This window comes from Pituophis catenifer, unplaced genomic scaffold, assembly GCF_029215685.1.
Source record: "Pituophis catenifer annectens isolate HBS135680 unplaced genomic scaffold, rPitCat1.0.hap2 SCAF_1, whole genome shotgun sequence".
Taxonomy (NCBI): domain Eukaryota; kingdom Metazoa; phylum Chordata; class Lepidosauria; order Squamata; family Colubridae; genus Pituophis; species Pituophis catenifer.
Genome location: NW_027256881.1, coordinates 188,362,099 through 188,384,681, shown reverse-complemented (window position 1 = coordinate 188,384,681; position 22,583 = coordinate 188,362,099). Strand labels below are relative to the sequence as shown.

Genomic DNA, 22,583 nt, shown 5'->3' with positions numbered 1-22,583 from the left:
ATTAAAGCATCTGCCCAATCAGAGAAGCCTATTTGCAAATTACTGTACTTTTTTTAGAAAAAAAACCTTGGCACCTAATTTCTTTACTGAATACAAATCAACCACCAACACTACCATAATTGTTTACAGGAACTGAAGGGAAGAGGCATATTTGAAAATGTTGGCCCGCATATGTCTAGTAAATTTGAATCCACTTTATTTAGAATATTGCAGATTGGTTTGTATCCATCTTTGTCAGACATAGAAGTTGCAGTGTCAATCCAAAAAATGCTTTGCATTTAGTGATTTTTTTTTCCTTCAAGATTTAGACTGTGTGTGTTGGTTGCACTTAAGACAACAGAATATGATAAATACCGTATATACAAGTTTTGAAGCAACAAAATGGCTGCAAAATGACAACCCAGTCAAGATACAAACTGCTGAAAAAAAAAATACAGAACTTTCTTTGATTCCCTTCATACAAAATAAATTGCCCAATTTGTCTACACAGTAGAAGTTGAAGAGGCAAAGTTTATCTATCTCCAGATATATTCATATGCAGAAAACATATATACAAGTACAGATCTAACTAGGGCATGATTGATCCCATTAAAATCTCAACCAGCATCTTTCTGAATGTTTTAAATCCAGAGGTTGAAGCTTAACATTCCAATGATTGGGTGTCACCAGCTCCCGTATACCAGCATTCACATGCGAAGATATGCTAATGCATGTGGACACAATAAACAAATTGAAATTCATTGCATTCTTCAAGAACAGCCATTTCCCCCCAAAATCATTGTTGCTCAGGGAACCATCGATTTGAAATAACATATTGGTGAGAACTGTCAGTCTTCTTTAATCATCCATATAGCTTTTCAGGTTTATAAGCAACATTTTCCATCTCATTAAAGCTTTTTCCATTTAAATGTTCACTGGGGCAGTCATGGTTAAAACTGAAGCTTTGGCCATCAGTGAAGGAGGAAGAAGCTGTATAAGAAGCTGACCGGAGACCATCTGAGTGGGCAAAACTATGTTCAAACTGGATCCTGTACTGATTCCAGTGCCTCCGTAGGACAGACTGGACCTATTTTAGAAAAAAAATAAAAAAATAATAACTGATAGAAGTTAAAGGGGAAAAAAACTGGAACTTGTTTTCTTTCTCTTCTACTCTGGATCAACAATTCCATATTGTTGGTCAAGATTCAAGTCTATTGAGCTTTTTTCCCCTTTCCAGTGACACAAAAGGAAGAACACAGTACTGAGCAACTAAGATATAAAAGACAAGAAAAGATATATCAAAAAGTCAAGGTATAAGGGGAAAAACATATACAATAGCCTTGCATTTTTAGATGGTTCATTTGGTCACTTGAATAATTTAATGCTGTACAAATTGTGGAGTAAGCTTTCTTTAATAGCATTAATAACTATTAAATGCTGAGTTATATTTATATTTCCACTTTCCATTTCCACCGCACTGAAACCTGAATTTTGGAATGGGGGTTACTCTCCTTAAGAACTTTATGGCCCCAAATGTATCCCAAATACCATTAATTGAATTTCAATTCATCCCAGTTCTGTAATAACCAAAAGAGCCTTTGATTTAGGTGCTTAAAGACACAGAAATGTGCATGCAATGACTATCATTTCGAATAAAAGGAAAATGTTATAAAATATTTTCCAAAATAGTGGCTGTGTTAACCTGTTACAAGAACAGCAAAGAATCTTCAGGCAGCACAAAAAGATTAAAAAGATGGAACTTGATCACTTCTAACACTTATAATTGCTATAATTAGCCTTGAAATTGTTGGCCTTCAAGGAAGAATCTCTGGTTGAAAGACTGTTTGAGAATCCACATGTATCTCTCTGAATAACTATAAAGATGGAGAGATTACATATGAATGTAATAAATTTTCTGTAACACTACTGATCAATTTTAGATGCTCGGCAGCATTTGAGACAATGTATTTTTGTTGGCTTAATCCTGCAGGATTTTTGAGTTGACAAATCTGATTTATATTTCCATCAAGCTGGTGGAAAAACTGTTTCCTGAATAGAGTTCACCTTGGTTAAAAATATGTTGGCTAATACAAATGAAGCCACATAAGGCCTAAATTTGTTTACCCATTTCTTTGGAAGGATGTTCTGTTTTACAATAGTTTCCGTTCATACAATGTGGTAAGCCACCTGTGCAACAGGAAGTTTGATTTACTAGAGGCCTTGATGAAATGTGAATGGAATTCATCACCTCTAAGAACAGCTGATAGCAGAAGAGAGAAACTGCAAATCTGCTCTGTTAAAGATTTAAGAGATGTTAAAGGGAATCTTGTGGCTCAAAATCATCAGGTCCTGAGCAGGTTTTCCCATTCATGATAATTATTTGGGGAACAACAATTTTCTGTCACGAATCGTAAAGATTTATACTTTGAAAACTAATCAACACGTTAGAAGGGTCTTGTAGTTTGAGACCATCAAAATATGACTGAAAAATCAGCCATGTGTACCAGTAGGTTTCACAGATAATTTTGGCTTAAATTTATTGATTTATTTTGTTTTTACTTGCAGGAAATTTATTTATTATATTTGGTGCTTATATTGCAAGGAAGATGTTGGTGCAAGGAAGACATTGTTTTCCTTTTCAGCTACAGACAAGAAATTATTCCTGACAGAAAGTTCAGTGTGACTCATTGAAAGGTATAGTGCAGGGATGTCAAACTGGCGTCCCATGGGCCAGATGTGTCACACACAGGCCATGCCTATCCCAGCTCTGCAAATGGGAAAAAAGTCACGAAACATCATGTGACGGCAACGTGATGTGGCGAGTTTGACATCGGTGGTATAGTGCATTCTCTTTGAGCATTTTATGTGTGAAAATGACTAAAGCAGCAGTGGGGGCGGGGGAGAGAAAGATGGTTAATAGCCAATGGAAGACAATCTTCTTAAAATTCCATGAAAGATGCAGGATGATTTAAGCTTGATCTGGAACCATCCTAAAAGCTTTTTCTTTACTACTATTAGCTCTAGTTACTTTTAGAACCTCGAGCACAGCTAGGTTTCAAACCAGCAATCCAACTCATTCATAATATATATATATATATAAAAATGAATTACTGTACCTCTCCATTAAAAAAGCAGAAAATTGTTGCCACCAGCAAACCCTGCAGAGTAAAACAAGAAATGATTACTTGCCTTACATATGTTTGTATTTGAAAAATGAATGATATTATAACCCAAACCAGGCATACTCTCTGAAGTCATTCCATGGCTATGCTTTTATCAGATCCCTGAACTGCATCTCATGCCATTCCAGAGGAACCTTAATTATCAAAAATACTTTGCAGAAAGAGTGACAGGCAGCTGGAAGCCAGCGGGGTTTACAGGTCACAAATAACATTTGATTTAATCTTCATTGATCCATCCTACAATAGTTAGACCAATTTAAATAGGACTGAAACAAAGGGATTCTAAAATATCTCCCCAAAAATGATACCTTTCATACACTATAGTTCTCTGCTGGCTGCAGCTTTGATGTCATTTGCTCTAATCTGAAAATTGTTCTTCTCTTCCTAATCATGATTTCACTTGGCTTTACATTGGATTTTATGGTTATTCCGTAGCCAAATGTTACTGACTTTACATTGGATCATGTGGCTATCCCATAGCCAAATGTTACTGGCTAAGAAAACAGATCTTAGAAGTAGGTCTGCCAGAGCAGTTAACTACAAAGTTGAGAAGGAACTCATGCATGATTGTAAAAGGCCAGGCTACAAAAAACACTTTTACTCCCTTTCATATCTTTAGAAAGGCAATCGTGAAGGCAAAAAATGCAAAGGACTCGTTCCCTTTCTCTCATTCTTGCATTGTCATTCAGTTCTCAATATGAGAAATCTGAGAAAAATACTGTACTAAAATATGTATTCAGGACTGCCAACTGCTGCTTGAATAAGAAATCAGTTAATTTACTCATTATGTACAGGTTCCAAGCACTATAAATTCCCAACACTTCTGAACCCTTGATACCTGATAGTGCATCAAGATATGCGTCACATAGTTGAAAATCTCTATAGCAACACGACCTTGGGGCTGCCATGGGACTAGCACAAATTCAATGCCGAGTAGGGGCACCAGTATGAGGGTGGCTCTAACTGCCTTCATGTAGAGATTGGATTCCGCCTGATGGGTGACTTTTAACTTTGTGATTAGAACACGGACAATGTTCAACAGGAAAAAGAGATTCACCTGCAAGGGAAAGAAGAGCGTTCTGTGAATGTTTATGATTTCCTTTTACAGATCATATGTTGCACCTTCAAATTGAATCTCCGAAAGTATCTGAGTTGTGGTGGGAAGATTTGTGGTTGAAATGATAGGGATAGGAGGTCCAAATTCGTTGTGATAAAAAAAAATCTTTAAAAATGCAAGTGTTTAAAATAGCATGTTACAATGTATTTGGCATTAACCGTACTATATGATTTAAAGACCCTTTCATTTCAAAAGAGGATAAATGATTGTTTGCATTGTTTTATTATATTGTTCCAAGATAGCGATAATTAGTAAATGGTTTGGTCACTTTGTATCAGTAAATAATTACCGCATTACTATTAATCTTCTCATCGTTCCTATCACCCATCTCCTCCCACTTATGATTGTATGACTGTAACCTTGTTGCTGGTATTCTTAAGATTTATATTGACTGTTTCCCTATGATTATCATTAAGTGTTGTACCTTATGATTCTTGACGAATGTATATTTTCTTTTATGTACACTGAGAGCGTATGCACCAAGACAAATTCCTTGTGTGTCCCAATCATACTTGGCCAATAAAGAATTCTATTCTATTCTATTCTATTCTATTCTATTCTATTCTATTCTATTCTATTCTATTCTATTCTATTCTATTCTAATGAAAATTCATGAAGCAGCTCTGAAATATCTCTGGGTAGACCAAGCCAATCCTGTCAAAAACTATTTTTTCTGATATTAACAGGCGACTTTATTAGATTATTCTTAGTACTATTAATACATTTTATATTCTTAGTACTATTAATACATTTTAATCATGAAATAACGTTAGCTTGAAGAAAGACATAAATTAAAAGTTTTCTACATCATACATAGAATAATTACAGCACAGATGTAAATCTTCAATATTTTCAAGGAAACTGGTCAAACATTTTGGAATTGTTTTGGATCTTCTCATATGTTGTGCTGTTTCCTCTATTTTTCCTGTTCCTCCTGCTTTTAAATGCTGTATTAATATGATGTTAGTAATTGTCCTGATTATTTAAAGCACAGGGGTTTAGTATTATGTAAATGTATCAAACTTGACATTTGGATTTTTTGTTTTTGTTATTATGTTGCTGGAGTTATTGTTCTTTCCTTTTTTTTTGTATTTAAAGAAGAAAATCAGAGGAAAATATCCACACACACATACAAGTAGCCCTCAACTTACAACAGTTCGTTTAGTGATCATTCAAATTCATAACAGCACTGAAAAAAAGTGACTTATGACTGTTTTTTCTCGGTTACGACCGTTGCTGCATCCCCATGGTCACGTGATCAAAATTTGGACACTTGGCAACTGTCTCATAGTTATGATAGTTCCCCATTGATTTTGTCTGTCAAGATGGTTGCAAAGGAGGATCACATGAAGTATCGGTCATCAGAAATTTATATAAGGGCAGCTATTGAGCACAGTGATACCTTTGCTCCCCCCAGTGATGATGGACAGTTCTTCAGCTCCTTTTGGTCCTACATCAAAATCTGTACAAAATCTGTATCTTCCATATAAGTGATGTAAGGATCTATTTTGAGAAACATGCTCCTTCTTGACATTTTATAATTAGAATTCCCCTCTGTCCCCTCCAAATATGGAATAGTCTCAAGAGACATGAATTTCATCAGAATTTGAGCCTTTTGACTCACTGCTGTAGCATGAAACTATTTTAAGAATAAGCTCCAGGAAAATAGAATAAGAAACCTATGCCTCCCAAAGAAAAGCATTTCCAGTTCTCTAAGTTAGGCTGAAGGCGGCTCCTACTGTGTAGTGGTACCTGAATTCTTTTCTCTTAGGAGACAATACGGCAATAGAATCGTCTCCTATTGTTTCTTAGGAGACAATAGGACACAATTCTGGTGTTTGCATAAATGTATGAAAAGCTTAATCTCACTTGAGAATATGACTATGCACACAGTCCCGTCTTTTCTTCTCTCCAGCCTCCACACATTCGGTGGAGGAGGACAGTTTTATTTGTGTTGACATTAATGTGACTACAGCTTTCTGTGCAAGAATAAAATAAGGAGGCTGGTTTGTTCTGATAACTAACTGCATCAAGCCAATGCAAATACAGTCACCCCCACTTCCAGATTCAGTGGAGGCTGCAGAGAAGCTGGGGTAGGATTAAGTGCATGGTCCTGGTCTCTCCTGGGCTCTCTCCTGATTTGAGCCAGGAAGTAGACTGTTAAAAGACCATAACAGCAACAGCGAATGTCAATGTGATCACCATTCATTTCTGTAAGTAATGGTCACCAAGCTATGACCAATCATTTAATCACTCAAACTCCAATTCCTTTGATATTTGCCAGGTTCTCTACCAATCATCAGTTAAGAGGGACATTATTGTAATCCATTGCTTTCTTTGGAAATAAAGTTGTCTTGTCAGGAAAAAAAAAATAGAGGGAAACTGCGATTGTAGAAAGCATCCTGTGGAGGAAATGGCAAGGTACAAGTTGTCTAATTTGGTTCCTGATGAATGAGGACTTTGAGACTAGCTACTACTGGAATAGATATAATTCCCCCTCTAAACTAGCCATTTCATAAGAACCCTCATTACAGAAAAACCCCAATGATGAAAGCGAAACAGAAACATTGGTCTACTAGTATAAACTTTTACACTGATTCTTAGCCTGCAATCTTGGAACAAATTCCATTAAATATAATGGAATTTACATTGCATGTGTTACCACTCTTTTGAAAGCAGATCTGTCAATGCTTGATGTCCTTTCATGATATTCATTGCCCTTTTGCATACCTTTTCCAATCATCATTATCTTCTTTTAACGAACCCATAATCCCTTCCGGGGTAGAATCTGAGCAACTGAATGGAGCTAGCATAGTGTTTACTGGCCAGATGCCCTTCCTGTCATCAATGCAGAGTTTTCTTCAGCAGATATATTCTCATTGTGCCCAGAGAGAAAAATATCTGCCTCTACCTAAGATCAAACTCACAGCCACCTGATTGTGAGGCAAAATTTCCACCTCTAGGCACCACATCTTTTCCAGTACTGTAATATAACTGTTCAGTGGGTGACCAGAATCAGAGGAAGTATTCAAGAATATAGCTGTATCAATTTATATATGCAACTTACCGCTACTCATTTATGATAATTTCTTGGATGCTTTTATACTGCAGGAAGCCAAAATGACATCTAATATTCAGTATTAAAAACCAGTGATTATGCAATAAGTGGTTTTAGTTTCAGCCTCTTTCCTAATGCACACAAGCAACAGCTGAGGCCAGGATCTGATTAGGAAAGTGCTTGTTTCCCAAACATGTGAAGGGTATAAGTCTCAAAAGGCACTTGGATGACTATCCTGACTTCAGGCAAACTTTTTCAGAAGACAAACAGTTGCTGGAAAGGAGAACTCCTTGTTCAAGCTTATGAGAAAATTGTTGATGGGACTTTGGCACACTTCTTGTGAATGCCACTCCTCAACAAGTTCCAGCCAAGACCTTTGCTGCTAGTATCTGCAGTGTCTAGTGCATGAGCCAAGATCACTTTTTTCCATTTCTCCAAAGTTTTCTTTTTCATCAGAGATCTTTTTTTTAAAAAAACATTTCATCTTCTATGGCTTCGGCAGCTATTTAGAAGGTTATGGTGTTACAATGGCTAAGGTTGGTAGTGCTGCTCCTACTGTTTTACATTACTGTGTTCCCTATCATTCTGCAAACTGTTTCCTGCTTTGAAAAGACATGAAGCTATTCTCTCAGGCTCCCTTCACTGGGGATGAAAAGTGGAAAAGCTAGGGAGGCTGCAGATTACCAGAGAGATATTTTTCTACAATGGAAGTTGTAGCTGAAGTTGAAGGCACCCCCAAAACAAGAGCTTCCCCCCACGCCCCAATCACTTTGTTTTTATAAGCAAGGCTGGGGAGAAAAAAACTGAACATCTGTTGAGCATGAATATAAATGGTAATCATAGAACTCCTAAGCATGACAGTGCTGCTATTGCATAACTAAATCAGCCTGCCAGGAGGCGAGGGAGACTGGTGGAAACCGCCCTGCTCAGCAGGTACATTGTTAGGCTTGCTGGAGCAAGTTATCTTGTTCCATGCTAATGTCAATCTGTCCCAGGGGCCCAATAGTACAGACACGCAATTCTTTGGATTCCAACCAGTGAAACAGACTATCACAGCACTGACATCAAACACTGACACATTTCACAACTTCACCTCAAATGTAGGTGACCACGTTCGATGTACTTCTTGTTTAGCTTACGCCCATTTAAATAAAAGATTAACAGTCCTTACAGACTGAGAAAACATAAAACCAAGGATGTTCTTTAAAAAGAAAAGAAAAGAAAAGAGATTGTCTTTAAAAGTTCATACCAAAAGAGCAACGCAAATAGGACCATGGACGATGTACAGCAGATGAGTCTCTGAACTGATCCAGCAGCTGCAGAATATTAAAACAAAAACAAAAAAAAAGTTAAAGAATAATAATTTTGTCCTCTTTCTTGTAAGAGATTTTTTTTTTTTAAAAAAAATAGAAACTCTTTCAAAGACAGAAGTGACTTACTTGTCATCGAAATATAAGCTTCTGGCTACAGCATGTATGCAGGAAGGTATCAATGGGAAGCCTGTGAAATCAAATGATGGTTTATTACTGAGACATCTCAACTTCGGGAGTGCAGAAGCAAGAGGTGATATGGCCTTTGCCAGGATTCTCACAAGGACCAGTAGGAAATATCACCCTTCCCTCCCAGCAGATGGAAGAGAAGGCACTTGGAGATAGAGGTTTCAACTGACTGGCAGTAGAAGGCAGCGTGATGGAAGAATAACCCATCTGCAAGGGAAGAACTCTCAGATAGCAATAGCAATAGCCCTTAGATTTATATACCACTTCATAGTGCTTTTACAGCCCTCTCTAAGCAGTTTACAGAGTCAGCATATTGCCCCCATCAATCTGGGTCCTCTTTTTACCGACCTCGGAAGGATGGAAGGCTGAGTCAACCTTGAGCCGGTGAGATTTGAACTGCCGAACTGCAGCCAGCAGTCAGCTAAAGTAACCTGCAGTGCTGAACTCTAACCACTGTGCCACTTCGGCTCTTAGATCCTCAGAACAGTCTTTTTAATGCCTTAGTCTTGTACTTCTTCCTCTATCTCAGGGGTGTCAAACTTGTGACATCATGGTGGCGTCATGTGACATATTGCAACTTTGCCCCCCTTTGCTAAAACAGGTGTGGTGTGGCCAGTGCGTGATGCATCCAGCCTGTGGGTCATGAGTTTCACAACCCAGCTCTATCTCCTATTGCCTAGGCCCTAGTTCTCCTTCTCTTATGGGATTAATTGCTTTTGACTAAAAAATACTCATGTAAAATATAATAAAATAAACATACAATCTAGTATTGCATCTGTAGTCACTCAACCACCCTTTTCAAATATATTAACCATTATGTATCTTCAGTACAGTAGCATTGACTGGCTTCCTTCATACTGGATACCTAGCTATTGGCATATCCATGGAGAGCAACAGTCCGTGTAACCAAATTTGAGCAACAACTGAAGGAACAGTTTTCAGTAGGAAAATTTTAAAAAGTGTGTAGATTTTCACACTTTCAATACATCAAAAACAAATCAAGAAAAAAAAAGTAGGGAGTGAGGGAGGTTCTCTTAATCTTTAAGGACAGCAAGGTCCCCTGGATGACATTAGCATATTGCTGTTGTGTCTCGTCCTCCACTAGTCCCAAGGATCACAGCACAGCACCATAATCACATACATTGCATTCATTCTGAGATTCAGATGCAAACCTTAGTGGGATAGTATATACTTTGGAAGCAGAAGATCTCAAGCTCAGTCCTTCATATCTGAGGTTAGAAGGTTTAGGGATTGGGAAATTTTCAACCAAAACTCATACATGGCTGCAGATTCTTATGTTCCTATTCCATTGTTACCAGTGGGACAAAGGTGGAAAACTGCCATTCTTGGAAATGCTTCCTTTGAACCATATTGTCAGATATGGTACCAAAACAGGGTCATTACTGTGAGACTGGTGCCCATTTCAACAGGTACTGAAAGTGATCTAGAAAAAGAACCAACTAACAATACAGGCTATATGTCTATGGAGATTTTCAGTCATCCAGGTCATAGTTGTCGCAAAAGTGCTTTGTCAAGAGGCAACTGGACTTTCTGGTTTTTCTTTGAAGACATTTTGCTTCTCATCCAGAGCTAAAGAAGCTTCTTGAATGACAAGCGAAACATCTTCAAAGAAAAACCAGAAAGTCCAGTTGCCTCTTGAAAAAGCACCTTTGGGGCAATACAGGCTGTAGTGTATCAAAACATACGTTACAATAAATCTGCTAATCTTTAAGGGGTTATATAGTTTTTTGTGGGTTTTGTTTTTCACTGGCTCTTCTGAATTTTGGGCATTTCCTTATCAGTTATTTCTACAGTAGCATCTTCTGGCTACTGTACAGTATGGATATAATAGAAATAAAGGGAAGATAAGACTACTTTTCTACACTTTCAATATAAGATCAATGTTGTTTAGTATACAATTTGATTTTTAAACAGTGAATTGGCCATGGAGCATTCAGAAGCTTATTGCCTAATCATACTTTTCCATTTATGCCAGGCCATCCTGAAGGCTGAAAACTGATATATATAATCAGACCAAACTTTATTTATTCCATCAATTTATATAGCTGTCCATCTCTGTGAGTCTGGATGGTGGACAATGATAAAAGCAAAACAAATACATATGCAAAAATACATAGCAGTCAGGAGACAGGTCCTGTCACATACTTAGGGTCACAGGCCTGAGCACAGAGCCAGGTTTTTAGGGACTTATGAAAGTACAGCAAGATCGGGGCCAACCTAATCTCCAGGGGAAAAATGTGTCAAAAGCTGAGTGCAATGGCAGAAAATGCTCATTTTCTGAATCCTGTGAGCCTGCGTTTCTTAGCTGACAGGACCCATGGCATGCCATCCAGATGGAGAGATGGGACATATAGAAACAACTGGAAAAGATGGTCCTCTAAGTAACCTGGCAGCACACAGGAAACCAATGCAGCTCACAGAGTAATGGTGTTAAATGCATGAAACAATCTGGGCCATCAACCGTATTATGCACCAAGTGAAACTTTTGAATGTTCTTCAAAGGCAGCCCCATGTAAAGCTCATTGCAGTATCCCTGATGGGAAGCCATGATGACATGACAAACCCATGCGTAGGCCTCATCTTCAAGCAGGAACTGTGAGTTCAGGAGGATCTCCAGATTGTGCACCAGGTCTGAGGTGATGCCACCTCATTCAAAACCAAATATGAAAGATTTCCAGTACCAGGAGGTCCAAACACCCAAAGCTTCTCAGTCTTGCTTGAGTTGAACCAAAATTTATTCCACCCCATCCAGGCCTCTACAGCCTCTGGAGGATATCTATGACATCACTCAAAAGGCCTGGGAGACATATATGCTGAGTATCATCAGCATACTGGTGATATAATCCCCAATCTTTGCATGACCTCACTGAAAGTTTAACATGTAGATGCTAAATAGGAAAGAAGAGAGAACTGAGTCTTGCAATACTCCACATTGTAGAGGGTGTGCACTAGATCTTGCCCCCCCCCAACAACAACTATTGAAACCAGCTCTGGAGGAAGGAGATGTTGCACAACACAAAGCCACCTCAGTACCTCCCCCTTCTTTCCCTACTGAAAGAAGTCCAGGCAATCCATTTTTTTGAGAGTCCTCTGAAGCTGCAGTGTGATTGTCTTTTCTAGAACCTTCTTTTAAAAAAAGGGAAGATTGGAGAATGGATGAAAATGATACAGTTGGGTCAGGTGATGGACACTTGAGGAGGCAGTCACCATGACCTTTTTAAAGCTGGTGGGTCTATCCCCTCCCTCAAGAAGGAATTAACCACCCCACAACTCCTATCACAAGTCCTACCCCAGGTGTCTTAACCAACTGTATCATGGGTATGCACAGATCTATCACAATATCATCTTTTTTTTGCTATTGTCCAAGCATGGTTATCCAGAGCTCTTCATACATGGACAATTTCCATTTTTGTTTTTTAAAAAAATACAATTTAACATCACATCAGCATTGTAACCATTTGACTTTGTTCCATGAGCCTGATTAGAAATTGTTTGCTTGGAAAGGGCCTTTGTCGAGAAAGCTAAAAAGCTATTTCTGTTTAGGAAATGAAAGGCTGTTGTTTGTTAAGCTTCCAATGCTCCTGCAACTAATTCTAACATTTAACAAACCTCAGTTGGCTAAATAAGCTTGTTTTAGTCCCGTTGCCATTAAGATATAATTTTAGCCAGATGTTAAAGCCCATTGCACCTTTAATCCATTCATAAGCACACGAACTTTCCAGGTTTTCAGAGGGAGGCCACTAAATTCATGCAGCCAGGCAAACATTCTAAGTGCTTCATTGGAACCCAGCCCATGAAAGTTGACCACAAGCATCTTTTCCCTTACCATCACACTTGTTTTCATCAGAAGAGAAAGCAAGAAAGCACAAGTGGCTTGACACCAAGTTTTGCTACTCAACTGATGTGGCAAGGGAATTTTGAGCATTGCATCAGTAAAACATCTCAACTTTTGATGCAATACTGGCAGTAGAGAAATTCCCATAGAAGAAGTAGACATATATACATACTTCAGGCTGAATGTCAGCCAGTTTACTCTGACTCAGGTCAGCCGAAATTACAGTCAGGCGGATTCAAAACCATTCTTTGTGCCTGCTCCTCTTTGTTTGATCATCTTTTATATTCCTATTGTAATTATGTATATTTTAACCATGCATATTTTAATTACGCTCCATATCTGTTAGTTGCCCTTTTGGATGAAAAAGTGGGTAGGAATCAACTCAGCCAGTAAATAATTAAAATATCCACAAGAATATTTTGGAGTACAGTTTTAAATTCAGATTTTTGATTATTTTCCAACTCTGACTGGCTTCATCAATCTAATCTCATGGTGAAAGTAGATTCCTGTGTATACAGGAGCTTATTACCTGACTCTTCAAGTCTCTTGGCTAACCTTGTGATACAACAGCATCATGAGACTAGAAGTGCAAAGTGGTGAAAACAGCAGGTATGGTTTCTTGGCGGCAGCCACAGTTGCTCTCAAAATGCTGTCAAAATCTCGTTGAATTAAAGCAGCAACTGACAGAAATATGTTGTGTGGAATTCTCCACTGCAAATAGTTACTGAAGAATATTCTGGGAGATGATGTCCACACATTTGGAGGAGACCTAATTTGGGCGAAGGCTAATTTTCTGCTTAAGTATATTTGTTTTGTTTTATCATAAAAGGTAAAATACAAAACAGCAAAACAAACAAGAGAAGGCTAATTTTCTAAAGAAATTTCTCTCCTGATTGCTGTTCCTACAGATATGTCTTCTATATATACATTAACATGAAATGAAAATAATCAAGAAATTTTAAGAACTGGTTTGGAATTATATAAATCTGCATTTGGATACTTTTGCAATAGCAGAAATATCTGTAAATTTAACACACACACACACACACACACACACACACACACGGTTGATTTGTTTATAATTTATTGTAGCACAGTTACCACTAATTAATAAAATGAGTCGACACCCATAGAGAATTAGAATCAACCTTAGCAATAAATATGCTTTAATATAGAACAATTTATTTTTATAATACTGGCATTTGAAGCTATAAATCCAACTCGATTAAAGTCTTGATTCATCTAATTAAAGTGACATTAAAATGTCTCTGTACATGGATCTCCATAAATTAAAGCTCTCAGTTAGATCCACATTTAATGGATTGTTAATAGTTCTTAAAATAAGTATGTGTTATGAAAGAATAAAAATTGATCCCAGAGGCTACATAGCATCCAACACCCTTGATTTAAACAATAGGCTCAAATCTAAATTACTCTTTTTAAAAGAATAAGTTTGATTTACTAGAGGCCTTGATGAAATGTGAATGGAATTCATCACCTCTAAGAACAGCTGATAGCAGAAGAGAAAGACTGCAAATCTGCTCTGTTAAAGATTTAAGAGATGTTGAAGGGAATCTTGTGGCTCAAAATCATCAGGTCCTGAGCAGGGTTTCCCATTCATGATAATTATTTGGGGAACAACAATTTTCTGTCACGAATCGTAAAGATTTATACTTTGAAAACTAATCAACACGTTGTAAGGGTCTTGTAGTTTGAGACCATCAAAATATGACTGAAAAATCAGCCATGTGTACCAGTAGGTTTCACTGATAATTCTGGCTTATTGATTTATTTTGTTTTTACTTGCAAGAAATTTATTTAATAAAAGCTTATGGTCATAATAACCCTGCACAAGGTAGGCCTGTATTTATTAGCATAATTTTGCCCAAAACAAAGACGATTCTTAGTAGGTTCCAATATCAGGAAAAAAACCAGAGTCCTCTCCAAACCCCAAAAATTATTTCTAGTCTTTCTCTCCCTCACAGGAGACCAGGAGAGGATAGGACTATGAAGTATTGAAGCTTATTCTGTTCCCTCACGATGCCACAAGTGCAGAGATCACTTCTTACGTGAACCTAAATAATTCCTTTCCTATTATTTGCATATCATTTTGGCTAAAGCTAGAAATCATTCCTAAATGCCTATAATATTTGATGATTAATCACCATATCTACTTTTCTAAAGAAGTGTTTTCAGTTGGAAAGAGGTTTTACGTGATTGTGAGAGGAGCAAGACACAGCATAGACTAGAATATATAACATGTTCAGAGTCTAAGATGCAAAACTGAACTTGAAATAAGCATCTTTAGTCAGCCAAAGAAGTGATGGACCCCAGATGCACTAGCAACAAATAAACAATTGCAAACAACAATTGTGGGCTTTGGGGCAGGAGGTGCGCTTAGATCACGGCGTGATGCAAGACATCCAGGGCGAGAAAGGGTTCCTCCCTTTTGGAATTCAATGAGAGAATAAAGCAAATGAACGCCTATTGACCCATTAAAGGGGGGGAAAAAAGCTTAGGTTTTTCAAGAGGTATGGCTTTTTACTCTGCAAACAAAAGAGGTCAAAAGAACTCCTGGAAAAATAAATGGTGGGCTTATCCCCCACTGTAGAAATGGGTAATATATTTTTTTTCAACAATTAATGTTGCCTGTATAAACACTCCTAAGATGGGAAACAATGAATAATCATGCCCTCATGCCCTTTCCTAATAGAAGACTACTTTTTCTAAATCAAAGAAGTCATTTCCTGCCCAACACTTTCCCCATTTAGCTAAGATAAGATTTGTAAGTCAGTAATATACACTTAAAAGCCACGAATGATATATTTCCAGTGTGGGGAGTGGTATCTAATGTAAAATGATATTTAGCATCTGTTGAGGTCACTCAGGTCACTGTGAATAAAGTAACGGAGGTTACAAATTGCTGCTGGCTTTCCTTTGGATGATATTAAAATTCCCCTTGAATTAAAATTACAGTATGAGTGGGCCCAGAAAGTGATATTAATATACTTAGGAAGGGGGAGGGGAAGAAGAAAAATAGCTTACCCCATCCAAGGAGATAATACCAAAGTAAATGCTGCTTTTCTGCAAATACAGCCACCACAATCAGAGTGTGCAAGTAAATGCCTTCGCAGAGCATCCAGAAGTAATTGCAAACCATTAAGTAAAAGTGAATGAATTGTGCCACTTTGCATCCAACCTATGGGAGAAAAGACCAATATGATTATAAATATTCTTGTAATATGCAAGGGATAAAACCAATTCAATTTGTATTGGGCTAACAACAATGGAAACACAAAGAGACAACAAAGATAACCCTCTCTGATTCAAAATGCTATGTTGAGATCACACACCTTTTGGAGAAGAATTTGGAAGATCTTAGAATCTCAAAAAAAAAAAAAAAAACACCTCAATTTCTCGTCTGCCCATAGGAATAAGAATGTGGAGGACATTAATTTCCAAGATCTTGGATTCTAGATAATTAGAACTTGATTTGCATCAGCGAGTAACAATACCTGGCTGATCTTATCTGGGCTTGGGAGCAGGGTCTCCTTGTATCTGGATAGGAGAGTTACCAGGGATATCAAGATACCAAAACATATCCTGGAAAAAGACAGTGAATAATCATCGTATCTTTTGCCTATATCCCCTGCATGCTCAGGTCCCTAGGAATCAAGCTTAATTTGAAGGAGGCCTGTTTCTTCATGGCTCTACTGTTTTTCTGGCATTGCTTTGTACCGCTTTTATTACTAAATTTTGTTATATCACTAATCTTATCCTTGGGACTATAGGAAGCTTCTACCATGAAAGACCTCTGGTTTATCTAGCTCAGTATTATCTACCTAGGAGAGGCTGAGCAACAATTCTCCACAATTAAGAATTCAATAAAAAGTGGATCCCAAGGATTCTCAGAGCCTTACTTTTTTCTTTACTTTTCTTTACTTTATCTAAAGAGATAGGCAATTACATAAATTGAATGAAAAGATCAATCTCGAATTGTGTTCAAACAGTCTCTCTGATGAAGTAGCTAGTCAAAAGTTTTTTTAAAAAAAACAATAATCAAAAATTCAGTGTAACAGAACTGTAAAACTCTCCATAATTTTCTATTTCTATATCTGCATAAATAAACTAGTTAAAAGTACCTGAAAAAAGTGGATCTGGAATTTGTTAAAAAGCAAAGAGCCACAGCAAATTATTCATTTAGTTTATTGTCAATGTTAAAGTGGATGATGAAAATAAGGCCATCCATGAGACCTGTCTGCAAACAGGTTTATTACTTGTTTACCAGGTACAAAAATAAGATATTCTTGAAAAGAGTTTATTCCATGAATGCATTCTCTGCAGTCCTCAAACCTTAGACCCTTATTGTACAAATTATTATAATTATAATTATACTTAACATTATTTCTTCAATTCAATTCAGTTTGGGAGCAGTAAAAACTGTATAGTTCAAGTCCTAACCAAGAACCTAAGAGCTGTTAAGGTAACGTCTGAATACATAGGCAGTTCCATGTAAGGTGGTTTTTTGCAAAATCAGAATATTCAGGTCTGATAACTTCAAAATTTCCATGTATTTCATTATTTTTCCTAGTTGTTTCTCTTCAATTCGTGCATCACCTGGTATCATCATCATCATCATCATCATCATCATCATCATCATCTCTTATAATTTAAAAGTTTAATTTAATTTATTATTAAATATAATTTATTAATTTAATTAAAACATTTAATTTATTAAACTTTTGTGCAAGAATAAACAATAGACCTATTTCTGTCAATCACTTTTAGAAACAGAAAGCCACTTGAATCCTTCAAGCTACCTGTGAAAAAACACAGAAATAACTCTGGCATTGTGAATAGAAATGTTCCAATCTCCACTTCTGGAATGGAGACTGCTTCATTCAAACTACTATAATAAGATGCTTATTTCCTTATGTTGAGTAGGTGCCACTAGGCAACTACTTCCATCCAGAAATTAATAAGGCAGGGATGTTCATGGATACAGTTAACAAAAATTTCTACCACTCTAATCAATGGGATTAAGAATAGTTCAGTGGTTAAAGACACCTGGCTACAAAACAGAAGAGTGTGAGTTCTAGTCCTGCCTTAAGACATGGAGCCAACTGGTGACTTTAGCCAGTCTTGGTCTTTCTCTCTCTCAGCACGAGGAAGAAAACATGAACAAACCATTTCTGAAAAATATTGCCGAAAAATATAGCATGGACATATCTAGTTGAAAGGACCCAAAAGAAAAAGAAAGAGAGATAGAAGGCTATTGTATCAAGAGGGTTTTTTTCCATAAATATATAACACACAATAATCAGGATTATTCCTATAAACACAGCTCCTTTCATATTATTTCACTGATTATTATAATTGCTTAATTAGATGAAGCTATGCATATTTACATAGAATGTTAGTAGATCATGTTGCCAGGTATTTTATGAAGCAGCAAAAATACTAATGTGGTAGACCAGTGTTGGTGAACATTTTTGGCACCAAGTGCCGAAACAGGAGCGTGCACGCACATGCGTGCCGGAAACCGGAAGAGCAGCTGCCTGGTGCACATGTGCATGCCAGGAAAATGATCTTCCAGTTCCTGGCACGTGCATACGTACCAGCCACCTGGTCTTCCAGTTTCTGGCACGCATTCGTGCGCGAAGACCAGCTGGCTGTGTGCCGGAACCTGGAAGAGCAATGGGCGACGTCTCATGTGCCCGGAGAGATGGCTCTGCGTGCCACTTGCCATAGGTTCACCATCATGGTGGTAGACACTTACTGGGTTATCTGCAGCCACTGCTTGATTGTTGGCAGCTCCTGATAGAATAATAATTGTTACAATAGAGTTGCAAACAAAAGAGAAAAAGAGATTCTTATGCAACGTGATCCTTTGGCAACTGAGGCTCCTGAAAGAAAATGAGCAAGAGAAAGTTAAGTTAGAGAGACAGAAATTTCTTTCCTTTGCACAGAACAGTTTCTTGTTAGCAGTTTAATTGCTAACTGGAAAGTTGCTTTGTAGTTCAAGAGCATTTGATCCTCTGAAAGAGCCCACGATAACCCAACTGACCCTCTGAATGGAACACATTTACTTGCAGTCAGTGCTCCAAGTCTTGTGTGATAAAATATTCTACAAATGTTCATTCTACACTGTGAGTGAAAGATTGGCCATAGTCAGAGGTGGGCTGCTGCCAGTTCGGACCGGTTCAGGTGAACAGGTAGTTGTGACCATCCGCCTGGGCGCTATCCCATCCTATATTGCCGTGATTTTGAAGCCACACGCATGCATTTTCGGTGCTGGGTAAACTGGTTGTTACATTATGTGACGCCCATCTCTGGCCATAGTACCTTAATTACTCCAGGAAGCCATTAATTTGGGAGAGTTGTCCTCATTAGAAAATTAGGGTGATCAGTATCAAGACAAAAGAAAATATCAAGCTATATTCTGAAGTTGCTTTAGTATCCTGATTTATTTTGGACCTGATCACCATTGATTTCTGGTTTGACTAGAACAAAAACAGAGGTTCTTTACCCAAAAAGAAGGAATGATTTAGTGGTATTCATGTTAAAAAATAAGTACATATTTGTCTAAACATGATTGATGTGCATTAAAGAAACAATTGCAAGTATATAAACAGCATTCATTTAAAAAAAAAATAATTAAGGCAGAAGATGAATTCTAGATGTAAGCCAAAGTTCCTAAAACAATTTACTTGGATGAGATAGAAGAGCATTACACTGAAGTATTTCAACATTTGGAATTTGGAATAGTAATACATTGTTTATATAATATAAAGAACAAAACAGAGGTCAGAGTGACTTGTGACACAGTGATATTTCTTATTGGTTAATTAGTCCTTCTCCTGATTTCTGGCATCTTGAAGGTCGTTTACTACAGCAGTTTAAATCAACTGCCACTAACAGTCAGTCATGCATATGGGCTAAACATAAATTCATATTTGGACTTACAACTTGCCAGAAAAATTGACATATAAACTATATTGTACTTGCAGATTTGGTCTCTATATACCCATCCCAGTTAACAGTGGCTTCATATGTCTCTCCAATATCAAAAATTCCATAAATTCAGGCATAGACTTTGGAGTCATACGATCCCAACAGTTTTCTATCAGGTAACTTCAATAATTTAATATTAGGATAATATGAATACAACTTAACAAATCCAGCTGTGAATCAGTACTCAGAATGCTAGAAGTAATATATTATTAATTACATACAGATAATGACTACTGTATAAGCTATATGGGTGAATGCAATCTATAAATGAAAATTATACTTACTTAAAATAGAAGAATATGCCAAGGGAAATAAGAAGTGAAACAATTGAAAGGCTATGGCCAATTATAGAGATATAGTACAGATTCAGAGCTGTCTGTAATAAAATGTAGAAAGAAGAATGACCATTTAAATACAGCTTATTAAGCATTAGCCCAAACATTATTTCAAAATAATTGCTGGAGAACAAGAGTATCAAATCTAATATCTGAGAAACATTTCAACATATCTTGGTGTGGGCTAGAGCTGGTGACAACAATTTCTGAAATTGTGCTGCTATTCTAGATAGAGGCTAGTCTGATTATCTTCCAAAATCCATCTCCCTTCTTTTTCTTTAAGGATGATCGAGTTGGCAGGACATTTTCACCGGTGGCCTCTCATTCTTAAGTTCCTCTGCTAAGAATTTCTGTGGAGTTTTAAACAGGAACTCTAGTTTCTTCTGATTTTCTGATCGCTGGGGCTTTTAAAAAAAACTATTTTAAAAACTACTTCCTTTTGCTACTCTTTTTAAGAAAATATGATTCTGTTTTTTATTTTATGTATTTCATTGTGGGAATATGGACAAAATGAGAATCTGAAAACAATATCTGAGCTTGGAGCCATCCTGCTCAAAATGTTCTACCAAGTTGGCTGTGAACTGACAGAAAAAAATTCGAGTACCCGAAGCATTTTGTTCTACCCTAAAAACGAAGCACATTTTCTTTTACTTCAATCTTGAAACTTCTCTTTATTATACTGTATAATATTTTGGGAGATTTTGTCCTGATAGGTAGCATGAATTATCAGAAAGAACATTATCAAATGATAAACTATATCAGATCTTAATTTAATTCTTTAAAATATTAATGAGCTGATTTTTTAAAACAATTATCCTACCTTGCTTATTTGTAGTGCAGTCTCTCTGAAAACAATGAGCATTGTCTATGCTCAATAAACTTCAAGCATTGTTTTGTTAAACACGACAGCAATACTAACATGATCTCCCATGCTGCAGCTTAATAATATTTTACTTATTTTTTCTTCTACATTTTATTGACTGTACTAATTCATTCCATGTCATCCCTATTTCTTTTTACAAGTAAGCATATGTTCTGAGTATATACTGTACTAAGTATATACATACATATTGAGCTCATTTTCTAAATACTTCCAAAATGTTTTTATGAAAGCCATGTGTATTGTGGTATGGTTGTAAACAGCATAAGAAGGAAAATTTATACACTAAAGATGACATGGCAAATACGAATTTTCCACCGTGTTTTCAGGAGGAGGGGAAATAAATAAATGCTAGCACAAATGTAAATAAGGAAATCCGATACACATGGAAAACAACAGAAAATATTTCTGAAATAAATAGATGAACAGCAAGCTTGGCTTGATTTCTCTTATCTCTATCAAATATTAACACACCATTATGGTTATTGCTCCACATATTTTACTCTCACAACAACTCCTCTCTGGGGTAAACTATGCTGAGAAGGACTGACCCAAAGACTCCCAATGAATCTCTGTGGTTGATTTTGATGAAAGCAAGGATTTTCCCACTCCTGGTCCATCACTTTCACAACTATACCACACAAGCTAGTGTGAAAATAACAATAGAAGGTGTGTATATGTGTGTGTGTGTGAGTGAGTGAGTGAGAGAGAGAGAGAGAGAGAGAGAGAGAGAGAGAGAGAGAGAGAGAGAGAGAGAAGGGGGGAGAAAGAGAGAGAGAGAAGAGAGGGGCGGAAGAGAGAGAGAAAGGGAATGGGGAGGAAGAGAGGATTTAAAGACAGACCAGTATCTGTAGGAGTTAAAACCCTGTTGTAGAGTAATAAAAGTATAGAAGCAATAGTAATAGTATACTTGTAGTATACTTGTAATAGAAATAGTAAAATATAGCATAGAAGTACAGGTGAGTATAGAATATAGCAGTGATGGCGAACCTTTTCGGCATCAAGTGTCGAAAAGGGAGTGCAGGTGTCTGGGCCACAACCCAAAGAAGAGCTGCCCAGGGTGCATGTGCGCACCTGAAAATGAACTTCTGGTTTCAGCTATTGAACTTCCGGTTTCAGCCAGCTACTCTTCTGGGTTTCTGGCGCGCATGCACATGTGACAATCAGCTGGCCGGTGCCATGCTCATGCAGGAAAACTGAAGACCAGCTCTTTTAGTTTCCAGCACTGCTGCATGCAAAAAGGCCAGCTGATCATCACACGCGCATGTGTGCCAGAAATCCGGAAGAGGAATGGGCGACGCCATACGTTCCAGGTGACATGGCTCTGTGTGCCACTTCGGGTGCACATGCCATAGGTTCGCCATCACGGGAATATAGTATAATAATAGTAGTAGACTATCGTATGTAGAACAGTGTGTAATATAGATTTTAATGGAAATAGAGACAATAGACATAAAAAGAAATCACTAATACATGTTTGCAGGTTTCACTTTTGTATCTTGGATATTTCTTTCAAAATAAAATTTTTCCCCAGCTCTTATAGGGAGATACAAAAATCCAACTGTATAGGGTCCAGTGCTTTGCAGATCTTTTGACCTTGAGTCAATCAAATTGAGTATAATTTTAAAAACACCCATGACAGATTCAAAGGCCATGGAGGTAG

General features: G+C 37.2%; 1 protein-coding gene across 1 annotated transcript in view; it reads right to left on the bottom strand.

Annotated features, from left to right (window-relative positions):
• Positions 1-323: 323 nt before the first annotated feature.
• CALCRL (calcitonin receptor like receptor) overlaps positions 324-22,583 on the bottom strand; it is an 89,416-nt gene continuing 67,156 nt past the window's right edge. The window contains exons 6-13 of the mRNA XM_070956861.1: positions 19,990-20,081; positions 18,471-18,597; positions 15,737-15,890; positions 8,776-8,836; positions 8,586-8,652; positions 4,000-4,218; positions 3,096-3,137; positions 324-1,066 (exon numbers count right to left, since the gene is read on the bottom strand). Coding sequence (XP_070812962.1) covers positions 842-1,066; positions 3,096-3,137; positions 4,000-4,218; positions 8,586-8,652; positions 8,776-8,836; positions 15,737-15,890; positions 18,471-18,597; positions 19,990-20,081 — 987 coding nt within the window. The 3' untranslated portion in view covers positions 324-841. The remainder of the gene's footprint in view (positions 1,067-3,095; positions 3,138-3,999; positions 4,219-8,585; positions 8,653-8,775; positions 8,837-15,736; positions 15,891-18,470; positions 18,598-19,989; positions 20,082-22,583) is intronic.